Genomic DNA, 23,572 nt, shown 5'->3' on the forward strand with positions numbered 1-23,572 from the left:
CAAACACACAAACAACAGAACGTTTAAATTTTAGTCCCATTCCATCACCCATGAGCTGAGTGGCCTTGGGGAGGCAATAAAGTCCCAGCTAAGGGCTAACTTAGACAGAGCAGAAGTGGCTTCCCAGAGTGCTGGGGTGAGAAGTTAACTGGTGCCACGGGTGATTAATGATGTCCACCCAGGGCCCAGAGATGAGGAACAGTGCTGCACATGTCCCAGATTTTCATTTCTGGGCATGTCATTTTGAGCCCACTGAGCCCACTTCCCATGTTTAAAACGAAGGAGCATGGATTTACTGTTCCTCAAAGTGTGGTCTTCCAAACACTTGCATCAGAATCACTGGGCATGCTTGTTAAAAATCAAAGATTCCCCACAGCAGAGCCCACAGCAGAGCACTGAATCAGAATCACTAGGAAATGGGATCCAGGAAACTGTATTTTAAGACACTCTCTAGATGATAAGATTATTTTTAGATACATACAGAAGTCTGATACCCACTGGAATAAATACTTAAAATAAATCTACTATTCTTTGTCCCATGATAGAAAACTTTGCCAGTTCCTATCCAATGTTTTTGTCTGTGTTTTTCAAGTACACGAATGCTCTGATTTTTGGCACCTTTTGAAAATTCTCTCTGTTTGCTTTTATTCTTCATCAGGTGAAAGGCTAAAAATCAGATGCAAACAGGGTTTAGAAACTAACAGCTCATGGGCCACAGCTGGTCCAAAGAGCTATTTTGTTTGGCTTGAGCATCATATTATAAAATCTGAACTTGAATATTTTGAGGTAAGTCAAAGACTGCTCCATCACCAGCAGTCCCTACTACTTAACACCAAACCCACTTCCCTCATTTCTGCTCCCTGCATGGCCCTTCATGGCATCCAAGTTCTCAACTGCCCATCTATGGTCCAGTACAGACTTCACATGCCTGAGATTGTGGATCAGCAAACTAAATAATTATTGTCAAGGTAATTCCAAAAGATAATGGAATTTAGAGGTCAGCTAGTTTAAATGCACATTTTGAAGATAAGTTACTGAGATTCCCTGAGAGGAGAAGAGGCTTGCCCCACGTGATGCAGTTATCAAGTAATGGGGACAGTTTGATGGGGCCAGACTCCCACAGGTCTCAGCTTTCCTTCCTGAACATCTCCTGAGTCTCAAAGGAAGTACTTAAGTAAAGGGAGTAGTTTCAGCTATGAGAATTGTTTTGGGATTTAAACTAGAATAAATCAAATCTTAGCAGGGGGGAAAAGGATAAAATGCTGCCAAGAATACGTGATATGGCGCTTCCCTGGTGGCGCAGTGGTTGAGAGTCCACCTGCTGATGCAGGGGACACGGGTTCGTGCCCCGGTCTGGGAGGATCCCACATGCCGCGGAGCAGCTGGGCCCATGAGCCATGGCTGCTGGGCCTGCGCGTCTGGAGTCTGTGCTCCGCAGCGGGAGAGGCCACAGCAGTGAGAGGCCTGCATACCACAAAAAAAAAAAAAAAAAAAAGAATACATGATATGGAAAAGTATATGGTATAAGTTTATTTCTGTACATTTGGAGAAAGAAATCAAGGGTACAAGTGGACTGACATCGTATCACTCAAAAACTGCAAAAGGGATACATGATTATTAATAGTTTTTGAAACAACCTTCCTTTATTCAAATTTTACAAACAAAATTACGACAAGAAAGTTTTGAGGGACTTCCCTGATGGCGCAGTGGATAAGAATCCACCTGCCAATGCAGGGGACACAGGTTTGAGCCCTGGTTCAAGAAGATCCCACATGCTGTGGAGCAACTAAGCCCGTGCTCCACAACTATTGAACCTGTGCTCTAGAGCCCGCAAGTCACAACTACGGAGCCCGCATGCCACAACTACTGAGCCCGCACACCACAACTACTGAAGCCTGCATGCCTAGAGCCCATGCTCTGCAACAAGAGAAGCCACCACAGGGAGAAGCCCGCGCACTACAACAAAGAGTAGCGCCTGCTCGCCACAACTAGAAAAAGCCCATGCGCAACAATGAAGACCCAACACAGCCAAAAAAAACCGAAACATTTGATACTAAATTCTTGAAAATTGTAAAAAGAATATTTTTCCTGAAAAACCATCTTATTTATTCTTATGTTTCCACATAAAATCTTGTCTCTTATTTATAATTTAATGTTAAAGTTATAATCTTGTAATTTTAATAAGAAAATTAAGACTATCTAGGCATAGAATTATGGCTCCTTTTTTTACCTTCTATATTTTTAGCATAGAGAAGTGGTTCTTAGACTAGCGTATGTATCACAATGACCTAGGGAGCTTGCCAAAGTGCAGACTTCTAGGCACTACTCAAGGTTCTGATTCAGTAGATATACATGGGGCCTAATAATTATATTTTCAACAGACTCCTCCTGGTGATTCTGAAGTAGAGGTCAGAGAAGCCTTCTTTAAGATTCACTGACTTGTGGAACCAGTGGGCTATTTAATCTAATTCTCCCATCCTACAAATGGGAAACTTGAGGCCCTGGGAGAGGGAGTTATTTGTCGAGGTCACCCAGTTAGTGGCAGAGCTAAGACGGAGCACACTACGTACACTCTGCACAGTACGAGTCCTACAGAAGTGCCGAGAGAATGAATGAACTAACTTAGCTAGAATGAAATGCGCTAGAAATCATTTTAGAAATCGGTAAACATCAGGATGACCTATTTGCCTAATAGATTTTGTTCATTCTTTTAATCAAAGTAATCCTTTTAAATGTCAGTCTGAACAAAACCCTCCAAATGGCTTCCTATCCCCTTTGGAGTGAAAGTCAAAATTTTTCATCCTTTCTCACAGGGGCTTCAAGGGATACTCTTCCCCCCTCCCCCTCCCACTCTGCACTTGCTCTCCCCTCTAGTACATTCTCCCTCCAGAAGTGCTCATGGCTCATCCCTCACTTTCCCTTCTCAGTAAGACCCTCTACCTGGTCATTTCACCCCAGCACTCCTTGTGCCGTCTTCTTGCTTTCTTCTATGGAAATGATTACCCTCTGAAGTCCCATGTGTTTTACTTACTTAATTATTGCCTGTGTCTCCTCAGTCCCATTAGAATCTAACCTCCACGAGAGCTAGGATTTTCACCCGTTCTCTTCTCTACTGGATCCCCAGTCCCCACAGCAGTGCCTGTCATATGGTGGCGACTCACTCAATCAACACCCACTGAGCACTCCCCCATGCAGGTACTGTGCTAGGCACTGGGGGAAGGTAAGCTAACACACACAAATAACACATATATACGGGTATGTTGCTCAGGCTTGGAGTCCAGCAGAGAAGACCAATTAATCACATTAAAACAGATAAATGAACAATTAAGATTGTGACAAGAGCTCTGGGAAATTCACAGTGTTCATGAGAACATAAGAGAGGATTTTACCTAGGAGGCTTCCCTGAGAAAATGACTGATAATAACAGCTATAACTTATTATACCTGTTATTCTCAATACTTTCCATATATTAGTGCATCTTCTTCTCAACATATTCCACTAAAGTAGGTACTATTCCTCTTTTACAAATGATAAAGCTGAGAAAGCGAGGGGTTAAGTAACTTGCCCAAAGTAGTAAGTGTCAGACCTAGGATTTGAACCCAAGCAGTCTGACTCCCATGTCCACATTCTTGACTACTGTGCAATACAGCTTCTCAGGAAGCTGAGCTCTCTGAAGAAGAGAAATTAAGTCTGCAGAGAGTAAAGAACATTCTAGGCTCAGTAATAGCATGTGCAAAGTGTCTGAGGCAGGAGGGAACAATGGTGCACTTAAAAACCTAGAAGGCCGGGGCTTCCCTGGTGACACAGTGGTTGAGAATCCGCCTGCCAATGCAAGGGGCATGGGTTCAAGCCCTAGTCCGGGAAGATCCCACATGCTGTGGAGCAACTAAGCCCGTGCGCCACAGCTACTGAGCCTGCGCTCTAGAGCCTGCAAGCCACAACTACTGAGCCCACATGCCCCAACTACTGAAGCCCGCACACCTAGAGCCCATGCTCTGCAACAAGAAAAGCCACCGCAATGAGAAGCCTGAGCACCGCAGCAGAGATTAGCCCCAGCTCGCCGCAACTAGAGAAAGCCCGCGTGCAGCAACGAAGACCCAATACAGCCAAAAATAAAAATAAATAAATTAAAAAAGAAATCTAGAAGGCCAGTATGCCTAGAGCACAAAGAATGAGGGAAGAGAGATGGGGGATGAGGCTGGAAAAGGAGGAAGGAAGGAAAGATGGGAGGGAGGAAGGGAGGGAGGGAGGGAGGAAGGGAGGGAGGGAGGGAGGGAGGGAGAGGGGGGAGGGAAGAAGAGGGGAGAGGAGGGGAGGGGAGGGGAGGGGAGGGGAGGGAAGTAAGGCAGGCAGAGAAGTGGCTGGTCAGGTAAGAGCCAAAGCAGATGAAGGGTCGGACCCTATGGGTGAGGTTAAAGATTTCAGTCTTTATCATCCTAAAAACAATAACAAGGTAGTGAAGGTTTTTAATCAGGGCCAAGGGTGATGTGACCAGGTATGCATTTCAAAAAGACACCCTTGGCTTCAGCGTGCCAAGTCTACTGCAAAGGGCGAGCACGGGAGTGGGAGGCCCAGCTGGGACTAGGCTTAGTGCGGGTGCATGAAGAAAAACAAGCTCACTGAAATGCATTTGGATCGTTTCCTCCCAACCATGTTTCCCTAAATCCTGATACCCCCGCTAATTTTTAGTCCAAGCTTACCTTCTCTGACAAAGCCTCCTCAAGCGTCGCCAGTGCAGTATCCGTATTACTGGAATCAGTCTGCAAGGACTTCACTCTGTCTTTCAGATTGGTCAGTTGCTTGTCTTTATCCTTAAGTTGTTCTTGCAAGTTTTCAATCTGAAAGTAAAGATCACCATATTTAATGCACATTTTATTACATGTTCAGTGCCAAGGTCCCTGAAGTGGACCTATCTAAAAAGAAAAATTAAAAAAGATCCAAGATTATGGAAATTGTCAGTATTATGAAGTTACACTTTGACTCAGAATCAAGGCCATTTTGAAGAGACCTTCTTTCTTCCATGTAATTCAACTTCGTGTTTAAATGGCAATACAGACGAGCAGAATATCTCCCTCCATGCAAATGCAAGCCCTTCAGACATGTAAGCACTATTATTTCTATCTATTTCTACCTCTTTCACCAGCCCTTTAAGTCTCAAGTCCATAAACCTAATCTTGGTGCAGTGAATCAGAGAAACACATATTCAGGATTACTTTATTCAATGAACAGACACGTACTGGGTGCTCATTCTGCACTGAGCACCGTATCAGTATAAGGCAGAACCTATGTAGTCATTCACTCACTCCTTTATTCAGTATTAAACTTTGTGATATGCCAAATGTTGTCAAGTGGCTGTTTCAAGTAACCACATGAAAAGCCAAGTAGGTTATCACCAGTAGACTGTTAATGGGAAGAACCTGTGATATAAATCAAATGTAACAAGTACTAAACACGCCATCTGGCAAATAAGTCATGTGCTGGCAACCCACCAGCCACTTTTATCTACTATCTTCAGCCTGAAATAAACACACCAAATAGCCGATTATAACGCCTGCCCAGGAGCAACAGCAAGGACCTTCTCTTGGGCATTGCGTACATTATCATTCATGTTTTTATTCTCTGCTTTCAAACCATGTATTTCTTATCTAAGGATTAAAAAAAAGTCCCACTGTACAAACAATTTATTCATATTAAGGGTTTTAAATTGACAAGGAAAAAAAGCAGTACAACTCTAAGATAAGTCCATTCAAAATATTTGTATTCTGCACCCAGGCTTTCTCAGGAAATCATTCCAAATGCATGTTTCACAATGTGTGACTCAAACAAATTTGGAGATTACTTGATTCACGTAGCATGAATCTGGAATGGCAATACAAATAACGACAAGCGTAGAAGCAATAATGAGAAGGAGGAGGGTTGACAGTGGAGGTGGCAGCAGTAGCAGCATCAAAATAGCTCTGAATGCAAAGACGCTGACCCTTAATCTGAGGACAGAGGACGTGGCTAATTTTTCCAATGATTAAAATAGATGTGGCCTAATGCAGATGGACATTTCCTCCTTCCATTCTTCCCACCATCCTTTGCGCCTTCCTTCCTTCTTTTATTTTTCCCTTTCTCCTCCCCCTTCCTTCTTCTCCTTCCTTTTTTTTTTGCCAATGTATTTTTTAATAAGACATGTTTTCTGCCTTGAGACAGACATCCTGGTTTGGGGAAATAATTAATCTTCTCCTTCATCAAAATGCATTGTACTCCTATTCAGCTACCCCTGTAAGAATTCAGTGTCCGTCCACGCAAGACACAGGCACTCAAAAGGTGTAACATCTGCACTCAGAACAAAGGCTCCTCCGTTCCGGACAAGTGTTCATGGGGCTACACAATACAATAAGCAAATATATGAGTGAGCAAACATATGGATGGTTACACATCAGAATGCAGTCATCATACAGAAGACGCCAGCAGCTGAGAGGACTGACTCTTGAGAGAGTGTGTGTTATTATTTTGAGTACACTCACACCCACATTTGTGTACACACGTGTGCAAATCCACGGTGGCTCCAAGCAAACTGATTAAGTTCCCTGTGTTCACCCTGGGAGACAGTGCCCTGGACAGAAGAAAGGGGACTTTCTCTCAGGGCATCAGCCCTGGTGTAGTGGCATCACTGAGTTCAAGGGACTTCGGGCGCTGCAAATAGAGGCTAAAGAAGACTGCTGTGAGACTGCCTGGGGCCTCCTCAGTTACTGGGGAGATTAAGGATGTTGAGGGTCAGTGGTCCAAGGAATACTTAGGTAGGCGATAAGAGCTGGAGAAATGTGGGCTGGTGAGACACAGGAGTGACACAGCTATTATCTCACATCTAAGAACTCAGCAGAAGAGCCAATTATACCACAGACAAGATTGAAAAACAGAGCTGGAACTGGAGACATTTATAGAGGTAGGGATACACCACTTTAAAAACGTTGCACAAAGATCACCAAGAATGATTCTTAATAAAGACAAGGTACAGACCAGGGTGGGGAATATATAGCCTCTTGTGTAAATAAAAAATAAGCCTATAAATAGATACATATACACAGCTATTAATATAAAATTTTTTTCTGGAGAAAAAATTCACAAGAAATTTTAATAGTGTTTAACTTTGGGGGAAAGGGTCTAGGGTACAAAACTGTGGAAGAGGCCTTCTGTTTCTCCTTTTTGAACATTTCTGTAGTTCTCTGCTTGAATTTTCTAACGATGTGGGTTTTATTCATTTTTAATGCCAACCAAGATTATCTGGTTGGTAAAATTATGGGTAATTTTTAGCTTATATTTGTATATAAAAATTTAAACCATCATGCAAGTATTTAAAATCATGTTTGCATACAATTGATAACTAAGTAGAAATCGGAGAATGAGAAGGAAAAAGAGTAGAATGTAAAATCATATGATATTTCTTTGTAAAAAGAGAAAATTCTACCATAGACCAACAACAAAAATACATATATATGGAATTCACTAAAGTATTATTTGGCAGTGGTATGAATGATGATTTTACTTTTCTTCTTTATACTTTACTGCATCTGCCAGCTTGTTCTCCTTGAACATAACAGACAGAATAAAAGATATTTAAGACCAACTACAAAATATAAGAATGGCTCTTTAAATGTGTTTTGAACAGTAAGTTTGTGCTTTTTAAAAGGACTCATTGTTAAGAGGAAATATTCCTTTCTTACTCCAAGGAGGACTCAATTCTTAAAATTTTAAATTTAGGAGACTGGGGCAAATGTAAAATTCTGTATCTTTTTAAAAATTATTTTGCAGCTTTCTAATGTTTGTAAATTATTAACAACATTTACAAGAAAAAAAGTAGAAACTTTTCTTCAAAGGGTGAGGTTGTACTAGGTTGAAATAGCAGGCAATGAAAAATAAGCAAATTGAAAACCAGGGTTTAGGACTGGGGATGGAAAATGAGGATTTTGTGAGAAATTCCACATGCTGCAAAAAACTGAATCCACCTAAGCAACATAGTCAACTCACTGGTCACTGGGACTTGATAAAATAAGAGATGGGCCTGAGCAGAAGAGGGCTAGAGATGGACCTGAGCACAGGGTTGTCCTTGCCGTTGAACTAAGCTGCCTTTTCATCACAGCTAAGGAGACTCAGAAGGAGCCAGTTTTGCTGAAGTGGTACCTGCACCTCTCAGAGCAGACCACTGGAGAGGGGGCAGGGGCAGGGAGAGCTCAGGCCCTGGAGGTCACCAGGCTGCCCTAATCCTAATGGCTTCAGACTGATTTCTGAAGCTCCAGGCCTGCCAAGCCTGAGAAGGGGCAATGCCCAGAGGGAGTTGTTTAGTGAGTTTTCACACAAATGCAGCCCTCAGTGGGAGAGTTGTCACTGACTAAACAGCAGCAGCCTCCTTTACTCCACATTTGCTCACCTCCCATCTGGTCTCCAAAACTGCAGCACAAGTATCCTTCCTATAATGCAGATCTGACTGAATGACTTCCTTTCTTAGAACTCCTCAACTGCTCCCCCACTGCCTCCAGATAAAGCCCAAACTCCCTGACATCATACATGAGACCCTTCACAGGAAGGCTCACCTGGTCCTCCACTATCCCCAGCCTTGCCAAACCACTCCTGCTATCTCCCAGGACCAGGCTTTCTCATAGCCTCTCCATCTTTGCCTATTCGTTTCTTCTGCTTGGGAGATTCTTCTCATCCCAATTTTTTACCCTAGTCCTACTCACATATTTAGATATCAACATATTCCTCACCTCCTCCGGGAAGCCTTCTCTGTCCACAACACCCACTCTGGCCCAGGCTAAGTCTCCTACTTTTCACACACTTTTCAAATCACCTCTTTACTTGTCTCTTTACAATGTGGCTGTGAGTTCCGTCAAGACAAGAATTCTGTCATACTCACTGTTGTATTTCTGGCCATAGCACCCAACTGTGTTGGCAATATCACATATTCACTTATTAAATGAATGAAAGAACAATGGAAGGAACCCTAAAGAGAGTGTCTTGTATGAAAGGAAGAGACCAGAGCATGTGATAGCTGAGTCCCTTCAGTTCTTAGATCCTACAAAGAAGAAAAAGCATGGAGAAGCTCCATATTTAGCCAGAGTACCTAAAACATGCTGAAGCATCTTTATGCTTTCAAATATTACCCAAAGGTATCTTTTTGTCTGTTTTCTTTATAGAGTTCTGAAATTTAGTTACTTAAAAAAAATTTTTTTCTTTTCTCCATATCACATTTCTCTGTAGTTTCTGTTATCCAAATCTAGGGTATCAGTCAAACTTTTCAGCTGAATCAACATAAACAACGCAGTCTGGTTTAAGCAGAAGAGGAGGAGGATTCACAAACCACCAGCAACACTGGAGAACCAGGGTTGGGGAAAATAACCCAGAACAATGCCCACAGTTTTGATGCGACTGGTCTAGTGCAGACCCTGTTGCCCCAGCTGCAGAATACCAGAAACTGAGATTTACAGCACAAACCCAGCTGCCATGGACCACTGAACACCACCACTAGCCCTGTAGCTGTGCAGCGCCATGGCCTCGACCTTACAGTCTCTGCAGCAGAGCGCACATCACATTCTCAAAATTCCAGCAACTCTGGGGCAGCTACATCTAATGAGCAGAGCCAGGGTCGGGTACACAGCACAGCTGCAAAGGAGGCTGAGAAACCAAGTGTTGACATTTTCACCTTCCATCAGGAAAGGTCCTTCATAAGATCAGAAGAGAGTTCAAAATATGGGTAGCCAAAAAAAAAAAAGAAAGAAAAAGAACCCATATCTACACACCTAGGGAGAGCATGGTTGTTAGCTCCCAAACCTGGAAACTGAACCATCCTGAAACAATTTCTCCCAACTGTCTCTCTCTCTCAAGTTCCTAACGCCTATAAAGCTAAGATTTGACTTAGACACTTGTCCAAATGTGGTCCATGCAACTCTTTGTTGCCAGTCTATAAGATAACTACAAAAATCGGGAGTGCCTATGTATCACACCAAGAACAAGACTGATGGACTTGTCACCGTGAGCAGTGTATAGACAAATTGAGATATTTCTGAACACATGAGTCACATGTGGCCAGAACTTCACAATGATCATGCACAGCAGGACCACATATTGTTCCATGACAAATTAGATATTTTATAAAAGAAACAGGTAGTTTGGGAAACATGAATTTACAGGCCTGCAAATCTCTCATAATGCTTCAGAAATACCTTTTCTTTTTTTTATTGTGGTAAAACACATAAAGAATTTGCCATCTAACCCATTTTTAAGCGTATACTTCAGTAGCAGTGTAGTATTTAACACCTTCATAATGTCGTACAACCAACACCATCGACCACCTCTAAAACTCCATCTTATAAAACTGAAAATACCCATTAAATGATAACTTTCCATTCCCCCTACCCCCAGCCTCTGGCAACCACCATTCTACTTTCTGCATCTACAATTCTGAGTACTCTGAGTACCTGATATAAGTAGAATCATACAGTGGTTTTTGTGTAATTGGCTTATTTCACTTAGAATAATGTCCTCAAGGTTCATCCAGAGCATACATCAGGATTTCCTTCCTTTTGTAATACTGAATAACATTCCACTGTATGTATATACCACATTTTGCTTATCCATTCATCTGCTGATGGATACATAGGTTGATTACACATTTTAGCTATTGTGAAAAATGCTGCTATGAACATGAATGTACAAATACCTCTTTGAGACCCCGTTTTCAATTCTTTTGGTTATATGCCCAGAATCAGAGTTGCTGGATCATATGGTTGTTCTACTTTTAATTTTTTGAGGAACCACCATACTGTTTTCCACAGTATGAGAATGTACCACTTTACATTCTCACCTACAGTATATAAGGGTTTCAATTTTCCCACATCCTGCCCACCATTTACTACTTTCTGGTTTGTTTTTGATTGTCGCCATCCTAACAGGTGTGAGATAGTATCTAATTGTAGTTTTGATTTGTATATATAATTGTAGTTTTGATTTGTATTTCCCCAGTGATTAATGATGTTGTGTGATCTTTTAATTGGCCATCTGTATTTCTTTAAAATGTCTCTCCAAGTCCTTTGCTAATTTTTAAATCAAGTTGTTTGATTTTTGTTGTTGAGTTTCAGACTTTCTCTCTATATTCTGCATATTATTTCCTTATCAGATACATAATTTACAAGTATTTTCTCCCATTCTATGGGTTGCCTTTTCACTCCGCTGATATTGTCTTTGGATGCACAATTTTTAAATTTTTTCATGAAATCCAATTTGCTTATTTTTTTCTTTCATTGCCTGTGCCTTTGGTGTTATAATCAAGACATCACTGCCAATCCAATGTTGTGATGCTTTTGGTCCATATTTTCTTCTAAGAGTTTTAGGTCTTACATGTAGGTCTTTGATCCATTTTGAGTTAATTTTTTGTATATGGTGTCAGGTAAAAGTCCAACTTCATTCTTTTGCATATGGACATCCAGTTTTTTCCCAGTACCATTTGTTGAAAAGACTCCTTTCCCCACTGAATGGTCCTGGCACCCCTGTCAAAAATCATTGGACCATATACGTGAGGGTTTACTTCTGGACTCTCCATTCATGGTTTGTGTTTATGCCAGTACTACACTGTTTTGCATATAATAACTTTGCAGTAAGTTTTGAAATCAGAAAGTGTGATTTCTTCCAGCTTCACTCTTCATTTTCAAGACTGTTTTGGCTATTCAGGGTCCTTTGAGATTCCATATGAATTTTTTTCTTTTTTTTTTTTTTAACATCTTTATTGGAGTATAACTTCTTTACAAATGGTGTGTTAGTTTCTGCTTTATAACAAAGTGAATCAGCTATACATATACATATATCCCCATATCTCCTCCTTCTTGCATCTCCCGCCCACCCCCCCATCCCACCCCTCTAGGTGGTCACAGAGCACCGAGCTGATCTCCCTGTGCTATGTGGCTGCTTCCCACTAGCTATCTATTTTACATTTGGGAGTGTATATATGTCCATGCCACTCTCTCACTTCATCCCAGCTTACCCTTCCCCCTCCCAGTGTCCTCAAGTCCATTCTCTATGTCTGCGTCTTTATTCCTGTCCTGCCCTTAGGTTCTTCAGAACCTTTTTTGTTTTTTAGATTCCATATATATGTGCTAGCATACAGTATTCGCTTCTCTCTTTCTGACCTACTTCACTCTGTATGACAATCTCTAGGTCCATCCACCTCACTACAAATAACTAAATTCCATTTCTTTTCATGGCTGAGTAATATTCCATTGTATATATGTGCCACATCTTCTTTATCCATTCATCTGTCGAAGGACACTTAGGTTGCTTCCATGTCCTGGCTATTGTAAATAGAGCTGCAATTAATATTGTGGTACATGACTCTTTTTGAATTATGGTTTGCTCAGGGTATATGCCCAGTAGTGGGATTGCTGGGTCGTATGGTAGTTCTATTTGTAGTTTTTTAAGGAACCTCCATACTGTTCTCCACAGTGGCTGTATCAATTTATATTCCTACCAACAGTACAAGAGGGTTCCCTTTTCTCCACACCCTCTCCAGCATTTATTGTTTGTAGATTTTTGGATGATGGCCATTCTGACCAGTGTGAGGTGATACCTCATTGTAGGTTTGATTTGCATTTCTCTAATGATTAGTGATGTTGAGCATCCCTTCATGTGTTTATTGGCAATGTGTATGTCTTCTTTGGAGAAATGTCTATTTAGGTCTTCTGCCCATTTTTGGATTGGGTTTTTTTTGAATATTGAGCTCCATGAGCTACGTATAAATTTTGTAGATTAATCCTTTGTCAGTTGCTTCATTTGCAAATATCTTCTCCCATTCTGAGGGCTATCTTTTCATCTTGTTTATGGTTTCCTTTGCTGTGTAAAAGCTTCTAAGTTTCATTAGGTCCCATTTGTTTATTTTTGTTTTTATTTCCATTTCTCTAGGAGGTGGGTCAAAAAGGATCTTGCTGTGATTTGTGTCATATAATGTTCTGCCTATGTTTTCCTCTAAGAGTTTTATAGTGTCTGGCCTTACATTTAAGTCTTTAATCCATTTGAAGTTTATTTTTGTGTATGGTGTTAGGGAGTGTTCTAATTTCATTCTTTTACATGTAGCTGTCCAGTTTTCCCAGCACCACTTACTGAAGAGGCTGTCTTTTCTCCATTGTATATTCTTGCCTCCTTTATCAAAGATAAGGTGACCATATACTATAGAAATTATCCCTGAAAGTATGGTCTTTTGGCATTGGCTTTTTTTCACGCAGTATGATTCTTTGGAGATCCAGCCAAGTTGTAATGTTTACCAATAATCTATTCTTTTTATTGCTAACTAGTATTCCATGGTATGGATACATCAGCTTGGTTAACCATTCACCTATCTAAGGATGTTGGATTTTTTTCCAGTTTTTAGCTACTACAAATAGGCAACTATAAACATTCATGCACTAGTTTTTTCCATCAACATAAGTTTTCTTTTCACTGGGATAAATGCTGCCCGAGTACAAATGCTGGGTCTTATGAGAGTTGTAATTTAGCTGTACAAGAAACTGCCAAACTGTTTTCCAGAGTGGCGGCACCACTTATGCTTGCTTTCACAGAACAGAAAGGCCAATTTATTACCCTTTCTTTCTATAGTTCATGCCTTTAATATCAATTCTACGAACTTGCTACCTAGCCCTACATTCTGAAGATTTTATCCTATAGTTTTTCTCACAAATTTATAGTTTTATGTTTCACATTTAAGTCCACGATCTACTTTGAGTTAATTTTGCATAAGGTGTGAGATTTAGGTTAATGTTCATTTTTATTGTCTACGGATGTTCAGTTGATCCGGCAAATTTGTTTAAAAAAAGGCTATCCTTCCTTCACTGAAATGTTTTTGCATCTTTGCAAAATATCAGTTAAGCGTATTTGTGTGGGTGTATTTCTGGGTTCTCTGTTCTGTTCCACTGATTTATGTCTCTGTCTCTCCAATAATACAACACTGTCTTGATTATTGTACTTACACTGTAAGAGTTAATGCCAGTAAAGTGGTATCTCCTACCTTATTCTTTTTTTCAAAGAATGCTTTAGTTAATCTAGAGCTTGTGTCTTTCCGAAAATTTTTTATAATAAGCTTGTCTACTTCAATAAAAACCCTTGATGGAAATTTGATAGAAATTTCATTAAACCTACAGCTCAGTTTTGGGAGAATTGACACCTTTACTATGTTGAGTCTTTCAAACCATGAATACAGTGCATATCTCCTTTGTTTAGGTCTTCTTTCATTTTTTTCATTAACATTTTGTTAATTTCAGCATGCAGAACCTGTACATGTTTTGGTAAGTTCATATCTAAGTATTTCAGTTTCTTTGGAGTTATTATAAATGGTATTATGTTTCTAATTTTAGCTTCCACATATTCATTGTTAGCTTATACAAATGTAGTTAATATCTGTGTGTTCAGTTAAGTCTCAGGATACAGGACAACACACATGAGAGACAGTGGTCTGTAGTTTTGTCCTGGAGGGTTTTTCTTTGCTTTCGCTTTTTTTTTTTTAATATTATTTTTCTGTTTTTGGGTGTCAAGGTAATACTGGCCTTATAAGTTAGTTGGAAAATATTCCCACATCCCTTTTTCAGCAAGAGATTAAGTAATATTAGTGTTAATTCTTTAACTATTTGGTAAAAATCTCCAGTGAAACTATCTGGGTCTGGAAATTTCTTTTTCAAGAGCTTTTAAGTTACAAATTCAACTTATTTAATTGTTATAAGATTATTCATGTTATCCATTTCATCTTGGTTGAGTCTGCTAGTTTGCAGTTTTTGAGGAATTGGACCATTTCCTCTAAGCTATCAAATTTATGAGTATGAAGTTGTAATATTCCTCTCTCAACTTTTTAATGACTACAGAATCTATAATGGTGTCTTGTTTCATTTCTGATATTGTTGATTGGTACCTTCTCTGTTTTATCTTTTTATCAATTTTATTGATTTTTTTCCAAAGAAGCAGCTTTTAATTTTATTGATTTTCTCTATTCTTTCTGTGTTTTCAATTTTATTTATTTCTGCTCTGTATTTATTATTTCCTTACTTATACTTGTTTTTGGTTTATTTTGTTCTTCTTTTACTGGTTTACTGAGGTAGGAACTTGGAATATTCATTTGCTACCCTTCCTCTTTTCTGATATAAGTATTTAACGCTATAAATTTCCCTCTCAGCACTGCTTTAGCTGCATTCCACAAATTCTGATATGTTGTAGTTTCATTTCCATTCAGTTATATGTATATTTTTTCTTTGAGACTTCACTTTTGAAGCATGGATTATTATCTATTTAGCATCTGTGAACCATAAATTATTTGTAGATTCTCTTCTCTATTACTGAATTCTAGTTTGATTCCAGTATTGTCATAGAGCATACTCTATGAATTAAATTCTTTTAACTATGCTGAGGTTTGTTTTACCACTCTGCATATGGTCTATCTTGGTGAATGTTACATGCATACTTGAAAGTAATGTATAATCTGCAGTTGTTGGGTGGAGTGTACTATATATGTCAAATAGCTCTTGTTAGTTGATAGCTGTTCAGTTCTTCTATATCTTTGCTAATTCCTGTATTTAATTCTATCGATTGTTGATAGTGGGGTGCTGAAGTCCCCAACTATTATTGTGAATTTGTCTACTTCTCCTTTCACTTCTATCTGGTTTTAGTTCATATATTTTGAAGCTCTTTTAGCTGGTGCATACACATTTAGATTTGCTGCCTTCTTGGTGGATTACGTCTTTTATTATTATATGTCACCTATTGTCCCTGGTGATTTTCTTTGCTGTTAAATCTACTTTTTCTGATATTTATATAGCCATTCCTCCTTCTAAAAATTTTGTCTTAACATGATATCTTTTTCAATTCTTTTACTTTCAACTTACCTATGATATTGTGTTTGAAGTGAATTTCTTATAGACAGTATATAGTTGTGTCACACTTTTGTTGCTGTTATTGCTGTTGTTAATTGCTGTTGTTAATTGTTATTGCTGATCTGGCAATCTCTGTATTTTAACTGGTATATTTTGACCATTTATATAAAGTAATTATTGATATGTTAGGGCTTACTTCTGCTATTTTATCATTTGTTTTCTGTTTATTTCCTTGGTTCCTCATTCCTCTGTTTCTCTTTCCTGGCTTTCCTGAGAGCTACCTGAAGTATTTTTAGGATTTCATCTTCAATTATTTATACAATTTTTGAGTATAGAGTTTTGCATATTTTCTTAGAAATTGCCATATGTGGTGCAATTTACATATGCAACACGTCACAACCTACTGATATAAATGTTTTACCATTTCAAATGGAGTATTGAAATTGTACTTCCTTTAAGGTCCTTTTACCTTACCCATTTTTAATATATAGTTATCTCATTATTTCCTTTATATACATTGAGCACAACAGATACTGTTATGATTTTTGCTTCAACCGTCAAATATGATTCTAAAAACTTAAAAGAGAAAGACAGTCTATTATATCCAGTTCTATTTCCTTCCACTCCACTGTTCTTCCTTCTTTTCTGAAGTGCTAGTCCTTCTGTTATCATTTCCTTTCTTTTTAGAGAGCTTTCTTTAGTCTTTCTTTAAGGATACATGTGCTAGTCTGTTGGTGGGAATGTAAGTTGGTGCAGCCACTGTGGGAAACAGTATAGAGGTTCCTCAGAAAACTAAAAATGGAATTACTCTATGATCCAGCAATCCCACTCCTGGGACTATATCCAGACAAAACTATAATTCAGAAAGATATATGTACCCCTATGTTCACAGCAGCACTATTCACAATAGCCTAAATGTCCACTGACAGATGAATGGATAAAGAAGATATAGTATATATATATACAATGGAATACTACTCAGCCATAAAAGAGAACCAAATATTGCCATTTGCAGCAACATGGATGCAACTAGAGATTATCATACTAAGTAAGTCAGAAAGAGAAAGACAAATACATATGATATCACTTATATGTGGAATCTAAAATATGACACAAATGAACCTATCTATGAAACAGAAAAAGAACCATGGACATAGAGAAAAGACTGGTGGTTGCCAAGGGGGAGGGGGTTGGAGAAGAAATGGAGTGAGAGGTTGGGGTTAGTAGATGTAAGCTTTTGTATACAGAATGGATAAACAACAAGGTCCTACTGTACAGCACCGAGAACTATATTCAATATCCTATGATGAACCATAATGGAAAAGAATATGTTAGAAAAGAATGTATATATATGTATAATTGAATCACTTTGCTGTACAGCAGTAATAAACACATTATAAATCAACTTACTTCAATTTAAAAAAAAAAAAAGGATATATGTGCTAGTGACAAATACTCTTGGTTTCCCATTATCTGAAAATGTCTTTAGTTCCCTATTCACTCCTGAAGCATAGTTTCACCAGATAGAGAACCTGTGGCTGAAAGATTTTTCTTTCTGCACTTGAAAAATGTGTCAAATCTCTCTGGATTCCATAGTTTCAGACGAGAAATCTACCATCATTTTATTTGGTATTTATTTCCCTATAAATATTGAGAGGTTTCTCTCTGATTGCTTTAAGATTTTTTTTATCTTTAGTTTTTAGAGGTTTAATTATGAAGTGTCTTGGTATAGATTTCTTTGGGTTTGGGTTTATCCTATTTTGGGTTCACTCATCTTTTTGAATCTGTAGGTTTATACCTTCTGCCAAATTTGGGAAATTTCAGCTATTGCTACTTTGGATACTTTTTCAGCTCCATATTCTTTCTCCTCTTTTTCTAGTACTCCAGCAATATGTTAGATATTTGTTATTGCACAGGTCCCTGAGCTGTGTTAATTTATTTTCCAGTCTACAGTGTCTCTGTTATTCAGACTAAGTTCTATTGATCTGTCCTCAATTTTACTTGATTCTATCATCTGTTGTCTCCACTCTACTATTGAATCCTTCCAGTGAGGTTTTCAAGAAGTAGGAAACCTCACTGGAAGGATTCAGTACTTGTTCAATCAGTTTTATGATAATTGTTTTAAAATTTTTATCAGATAATTCCAATATTTGATTCATCTTGGTGTTGGCATTAGTTCTTTCCTCACTCAAACTGTGATTTTTTTTTCTGGTTCTTGGTATGATGAGAGATTTTCAATTGTATCCTGGACATTTTGAATATACCTTAAAAGGTTTGTTTTGTTTTGTTTTCCTATTTATATCTTCGATTTTAGCAGGCAGTCACCCTATTTCAGTTTAGTATGTGGGATCTGGTTGGCTTCCTTGACTTGCTGACATCACTGCTAGGGGCAGAGCAGCTTGTTGCTAGGGGTTTTGGGTCTGGGGATGGGTTAGGCTGCCCTAGCTCTACTGATAAAGCTGCTGTGGGCAACTTGAGCCCACCACTGCTGGCAGGTGTGAGACGGAGGATGGATCAGCTCATTGGAGCTCTGCTAGCAATGCTGCTGTGGGCAGACTGGGCCACTGCTAAGTCCCAGCTGGGCTTCCCCTTTCCCAAAGGGAAAGCAGGCATTCCCTTCTTCTCTTCCTCCCACCCTCATTCTTCTGTCTCTCTGTATCTCTCACTGTGCCTGCCTCTCTCTCTTTTCCTTCTTCCCTTCCTTCTTTTCATCTATTTCTGTTGGCAGTTCAGAATTGCAGGGCTCTCCAGCTCCAGTCAGGGATGTATAAGGAAGAACAAGATAACCCAGGGAACTCAGTGAGGCATCCTTCAATTCCCGAGGCCCACAGCCAGTCCTCCTTCTTCTTTTCCCCCTTTCAGGGTCCTTTTATGATGGTCTGTTGAATTATTTCCAGACAATCTAAATTAACTTGTATTTAGAGAGAAGGAGCAGGAACAAGTGAGTTTATGCCATCTTATCCCAGAACTGGAAGCCACTAAATGTTTTTTGAGAAATGGATTGTTTAACTTGCTCTTCAAAATCCCATCACTGATTTAAAATGAAAAGAAGCTAAGGTAATCCAAACAACTAGTGGTGAAAGGAGGGTTCACACTCAGACTGTCTGACTCTAGAGACTCCTGCCCTGCCTCAGATTCCCCAGGGTTATTCAGGAGCATTTCAGAGCAGAGACTCTCAGCCCCCTTCCTATATCAGCACACCTAGGGACCAATTCCCACCAGATGATAGATGGAAAGGATGGAAAGGAACAAGAGTCTAACTGGAGGGTTGAGTAGTTTCCAAATCAGACTCCATTTGAGTTTCACTCCCAAGTGGCATGAAGTTACATGGTAAATAAGTTCAAAGAAACTCAAACAAATTCACTGCGTTGGTAAATATTCCCTCAGCGAAAATGCTTAACACAAAGTGAAGAAAAGGACTTGCATGATACCACTAAGATCTACGTTTCCTATCATGGGGCTGGCACATAGTAGGCCCTCGGTAAATATTCCTTGACTGTAACCAAAATAAACCAGTCCTTTTAAATTCTAGATGAGCCTTGGCTCAAATTACCTCCCACAACAGTGTTCCTGAGAACAAATAACCACATCATGACACCCTGTGGAATACTTGAGACACTGCACTCAGCAAGTTCTACCAACACCCAAATTCAAATGGACAGGGGGAAAGCAGAAGAGAACACAGCTCTGCAAAGCACATAATCAGTATCTAAAGGTCTAGAATGTTCTTTTATCATCAGCAATGAGCTTATCCCAATGGATAAGCTCTCTAAAATAAAAGTGCCCGCTTCCCATGCTTGGTGCTTATCTGAATTCCAGAGCATTTATATGATTTCCTTTCTTTTAAAACTAATTTTAAAATGTGATCCAAACCCTAACCAAGACAGCATGTTCCCAAATAGTATGGAATTTTGTATAATTTTCCTTTAGACATAAAATGAATAGGCAGCAAATTTAAAACATCCCTAAATTGTTCTAAGATGGAACATCCCGAAACTGTCCAATGAGAAAATGACAGGCAAGGTCCAAAAGAGCTCCTAGAAATTCTCATGATGTAAAAATATTAATAAATAATTGTTGTAACCTATACTTTCATGGTTTGCTAACCATGGCTAAACTTATTGGGAGGATGGCAGGGTGGTTAAGAGGTCTGGAGCCTCCTAAACAGAAAAGTTTCCTAACGTCCTGCAAACTGATTTCTGCTGAACGTCATGATAAAAAGATTCTACTTTTGTTTTCCGCATAAAAAAACTGAAAACCCATCAAAGTTAGAATGTAAAATATTGCATTTTTTTTTCATATTTTGTACTCCCCAAAAGAAAAGAAAAAGAAAACTGTATACAGGGGAATTACTATACGCAGCAAAAGTACATTTGCACACGCACTGAACAGGAAATAGTTTTAAAATTTATGTAACACTGATTTTACCTGAAAGTCATAGCTTTACACATTATATAGCTTTTGTATCAAGTTTCAACGATGCATATACCTTTAATTTTTATGGACTTCTTTATTCTAATAGTATCTGACATCACAAAAAATAATTTGCTTATTGGAACACACAAAACTCACATGGAAGAAGGAGGGATTAAAAAAGAAATAATGGGACAAATAGAAAAATCTTGTAAAATCTTTAAAATCTCATAATCTTATATATGATTCTGAGAAAGATATCACTGTAACTGATCTTGTGCAGATTTTCATTTATGTATTTTCTTTTAATATTTACACATTCATTTTTCACTCTCTATTCTAAACTTGAAATTTAGTTAACAGGATACTTACTACCTGCCTTTCATGCTTGTTTTGTTGCTATTTAATTCCTAGGCTGCAATTCAACTGCAACTAGCTTTAACTTTTAAGTGCACCATCTAATCTTTGACTATTTAAATAATGAATATTTTAGTAATTAAAAATTGCCATTAAGATCACTCAAAAAAATCATTAAACTCTTCAGGATAAAAGTCTTTTCTCCTCCACACACTGTCAATAAACAAAGTGCTAATCTTGTCACTTTTTTGGCCACTGTCTCAGGAATGCTTCTTAAGTACTCAAAGGATTAAATTAAATCTCACCTGCAGACAGGCTTTACAATTCAGCCGAAAACCTGGTTCTCAAAGGAAAATTACTTTCATTATCTTAAGTTAAAACCAAAGATTCTGTCCTCTGGAATTTGCAGGAAAATAGCAGCATCAAAGAAAACAATTCACTTCAAGAGAGTTTGTTCTTCAAGACCCTGTCTAAAAGAATTATTTAAGAGAGAATTCATTTCGGGAAATATTTTCTCAAGGTCATTCTAAGACAGCCATAAAACTGTGTCATTTAAATTACTTCAAGTTGATGTCTTTTCACAATTCTGACTGTCTTCTTGGGGTTTTAAGAGGCTTTTTATTTTTAAAAAATCATTTTATTTATAGTCCTTGTTTTGAACTCTAAATTTGGCTTAGGGTCTTTTGCTTTTCTAAGAGGTTATATAATTTTATGAGCTAAACATTTGAAACCCATGGAGGGGATAAGAATAAAATTTATATCTTTTGAGTTCAAAAATGAAATAATAGAAGAAACTGAATTTGAAATTAAAACATGTACGCATTTGGGGGCGAAATGACAACACTCTAGTACCCAAGAAACTATTTTCCAACTTAAAGTAGTCTATCTATGTTCTTTAATTTAAGAAATACTTAATAGGATAAAATACTCACATTGCAGAAAATTTCCACCTAAGAAGAGATAGCATTTCAAAACTTTCCCCCACCATGTTGTTAAGAGCCACTGTGGGGAGGATTAGGACATGGTTCATTTTTGGACTCCTGAATCTACCTCCTAAATAAACAAATCCTGGCTCTTTCTCCCCAAATCAAATACAAACCCAAAGGAAGGACAGGGAGATGAACTACCAGACTGAAAAATAGAAACATTATGTCAAAGCACCCTACATCATTATTTGCAGACAATTTATTTTGTTACTGGTTAGTATCCTTCATGTTAAATGTTCTGTCCCCTACAGCAAATGTTCCATTTCAAAAACATAGTAACATGTGCTGGAAACAGAAACCACCAAAGAAATATGTCTGGTGGCTATAGAATGTATTTGTGGTAGATTAGAAAAATGCACATTATTACTGAAGCTCACTATGTATGAATTTCACTATCAATATAATATGTAAAATAACCCAACAGTATATCAAAATTCTTTGTCACTTGGAATATAAGTTTTATGAGATAGAAATTAAAGTATATTTCACCATCACCAGGCTATCTGTAAAAGAGAGTTCTGTTATATACAAGTATTAAAGACAAAATTTGCAAATTCACTCTTTATTTTCATCTTAGATACAACAGGAAGTATAAAAAGTAACAGTTCCTCAAATAGATACATGAGCTGACCTGTAAAAAGATCACTCTGTATCTTAGTGGGGTTTTTTTTCCTTTGGTTTTTCCATTTGACTCTTTAAACAATGTGTTTTATCTATACTTGGCGAGACTTGCCCCAGCCTAAACCTTCTAGAGCCCAGTCATAAATGGCTCTGGCAGGACCTCAAAGAGAGATCCTACCTGTGCCCCAGCTTCCCTTCACTTAAGATGAATTTCTTCAGGGACACATAATCTTACATGTCATTCTTACTAAAGCCACGGTGTTGCGTCTGAGCCTCACAAATGTTATACAGTAATTCTGAGCATCTTTAACATTTATCTCAAATATTCTGGAAACTAAGCATGAAAGAATCTCTGGAAATGAAGAGTTTTCATGAGGTTAAGGCCAAAACCCTTCCTGAGAATTTTTTATGACATAATGAATTATGTTCTTCATTGGAACAAAGGAGCGGGTAGACAAAAAGCCCATAAGCATGTAATTCAGCAACCTCTGAGACGCTAGCATCCAAATGATTTAAACAACTAAATACTGTCAGGGGTCCCAACGGAATAATCTATTCCTATCACTCACTGTGTTGTGATGAGTCACACATCTGCAAAAACTATAATCAATTATTAAAATATAAAAATTATCCATGGGGCTTCCCTGGTGGCACAGTGGTTGAGAGTCCGCCTGCCAATGCAGGGGACACAGGTTCGTGCTCCAGTCCGGGAAGATCCCACATGCCGTGGAGCGGCTGGGCCCGTGAGCCATGGCCGCTGAGCCTGCGTGTCCGGAGCCTGTGCTCCGCAACAGTAGAGGCCACAACAGTGAGAGGCCCGCGTACCGCAAAAAAAAAAAAAAAATCCAAAACAAGTGTGGCTTCCAAATTGACCACATACAAGAATCGTCTAGGTACCTGCTAATGCAGATTCTTGGGTCCCAGGATCGGAGGTGCTGACTCATTGGGTCCATGGAGAGATCTGGTAATCGGCATATTTAAAAAAGTGCCACAGGTGATTTTGATCTAACGGTTGATGGACCAAAGTTTTAGAAACACTGAAAGGGAAACCTTTTTATATCAAACTGAGTCCAAAATGAATAGTAACTACCCATTTCTCCCTCAGTCATCATCTCCTTCAAGAAAAATGGACAATATTCTCCCTTTTTCAGAGGTCTGAGAATTCAAAAAGCATTTCCAGAATATGGATCCAGGTAGAGGCCGGGGGAGAAGGTTCCTTTTCCCTTGTACCTTCCTTATCATGAATCGATATACCTAAGTGGTTTTTGCATTTGATAGGAGCATCTTCTATGAGAAAGCAAGGTCCTGTGAAGA

At 38.7% G+C, this 23,572-nt stretch overlaps 1 protein-coding gene across 2 annotated transcripts in view; it reads right to left on the bottom strand.

Moving 5' to 3' along the window:
• ERC2 (ELKS/RAB6-interacting/CAST family member 2) overlaps positions 1-23,572 on the bottom strand; it is a 961,347-nt gene that overhangs the window by 530,811 nt on the left and 406,964 nt on the right. For both annotated transcript variants that reach the window (XR_003796722.1, XM_029242971.1), the window contains exon 8: positions 4,701-4,838. Coding sequence is in view for 1 of the 2 variants with exons in the window: in XM_029242971.1 (XP_029098804.1) it covers positions 4,701-4,838 (138 nt within the window). In the remaining variant the exon portion in view is untranslated. The remainder of the gene's footprint in view (positions 1-4,700; positions 4,839-23,572) is intronic.

The sequence above is a fragment of the Monodon monoceros genome, unplaced genomic scaffold (genome assembly GCF_005190385.1).
Source record: "Monodon monoceros isolate NGI ecotype Baffin Bay Population unplaced genomic scaffold, NGI_Narwhal_1 Super_Scaffold_3, whole genome shotgun sequence".
Taxonomy (NCBI): Eukaryota; Metazoa; Chordata; class Mammalia; order Artiodactyla; family Monodontidae; genus Monodon; species Monodon monoceros.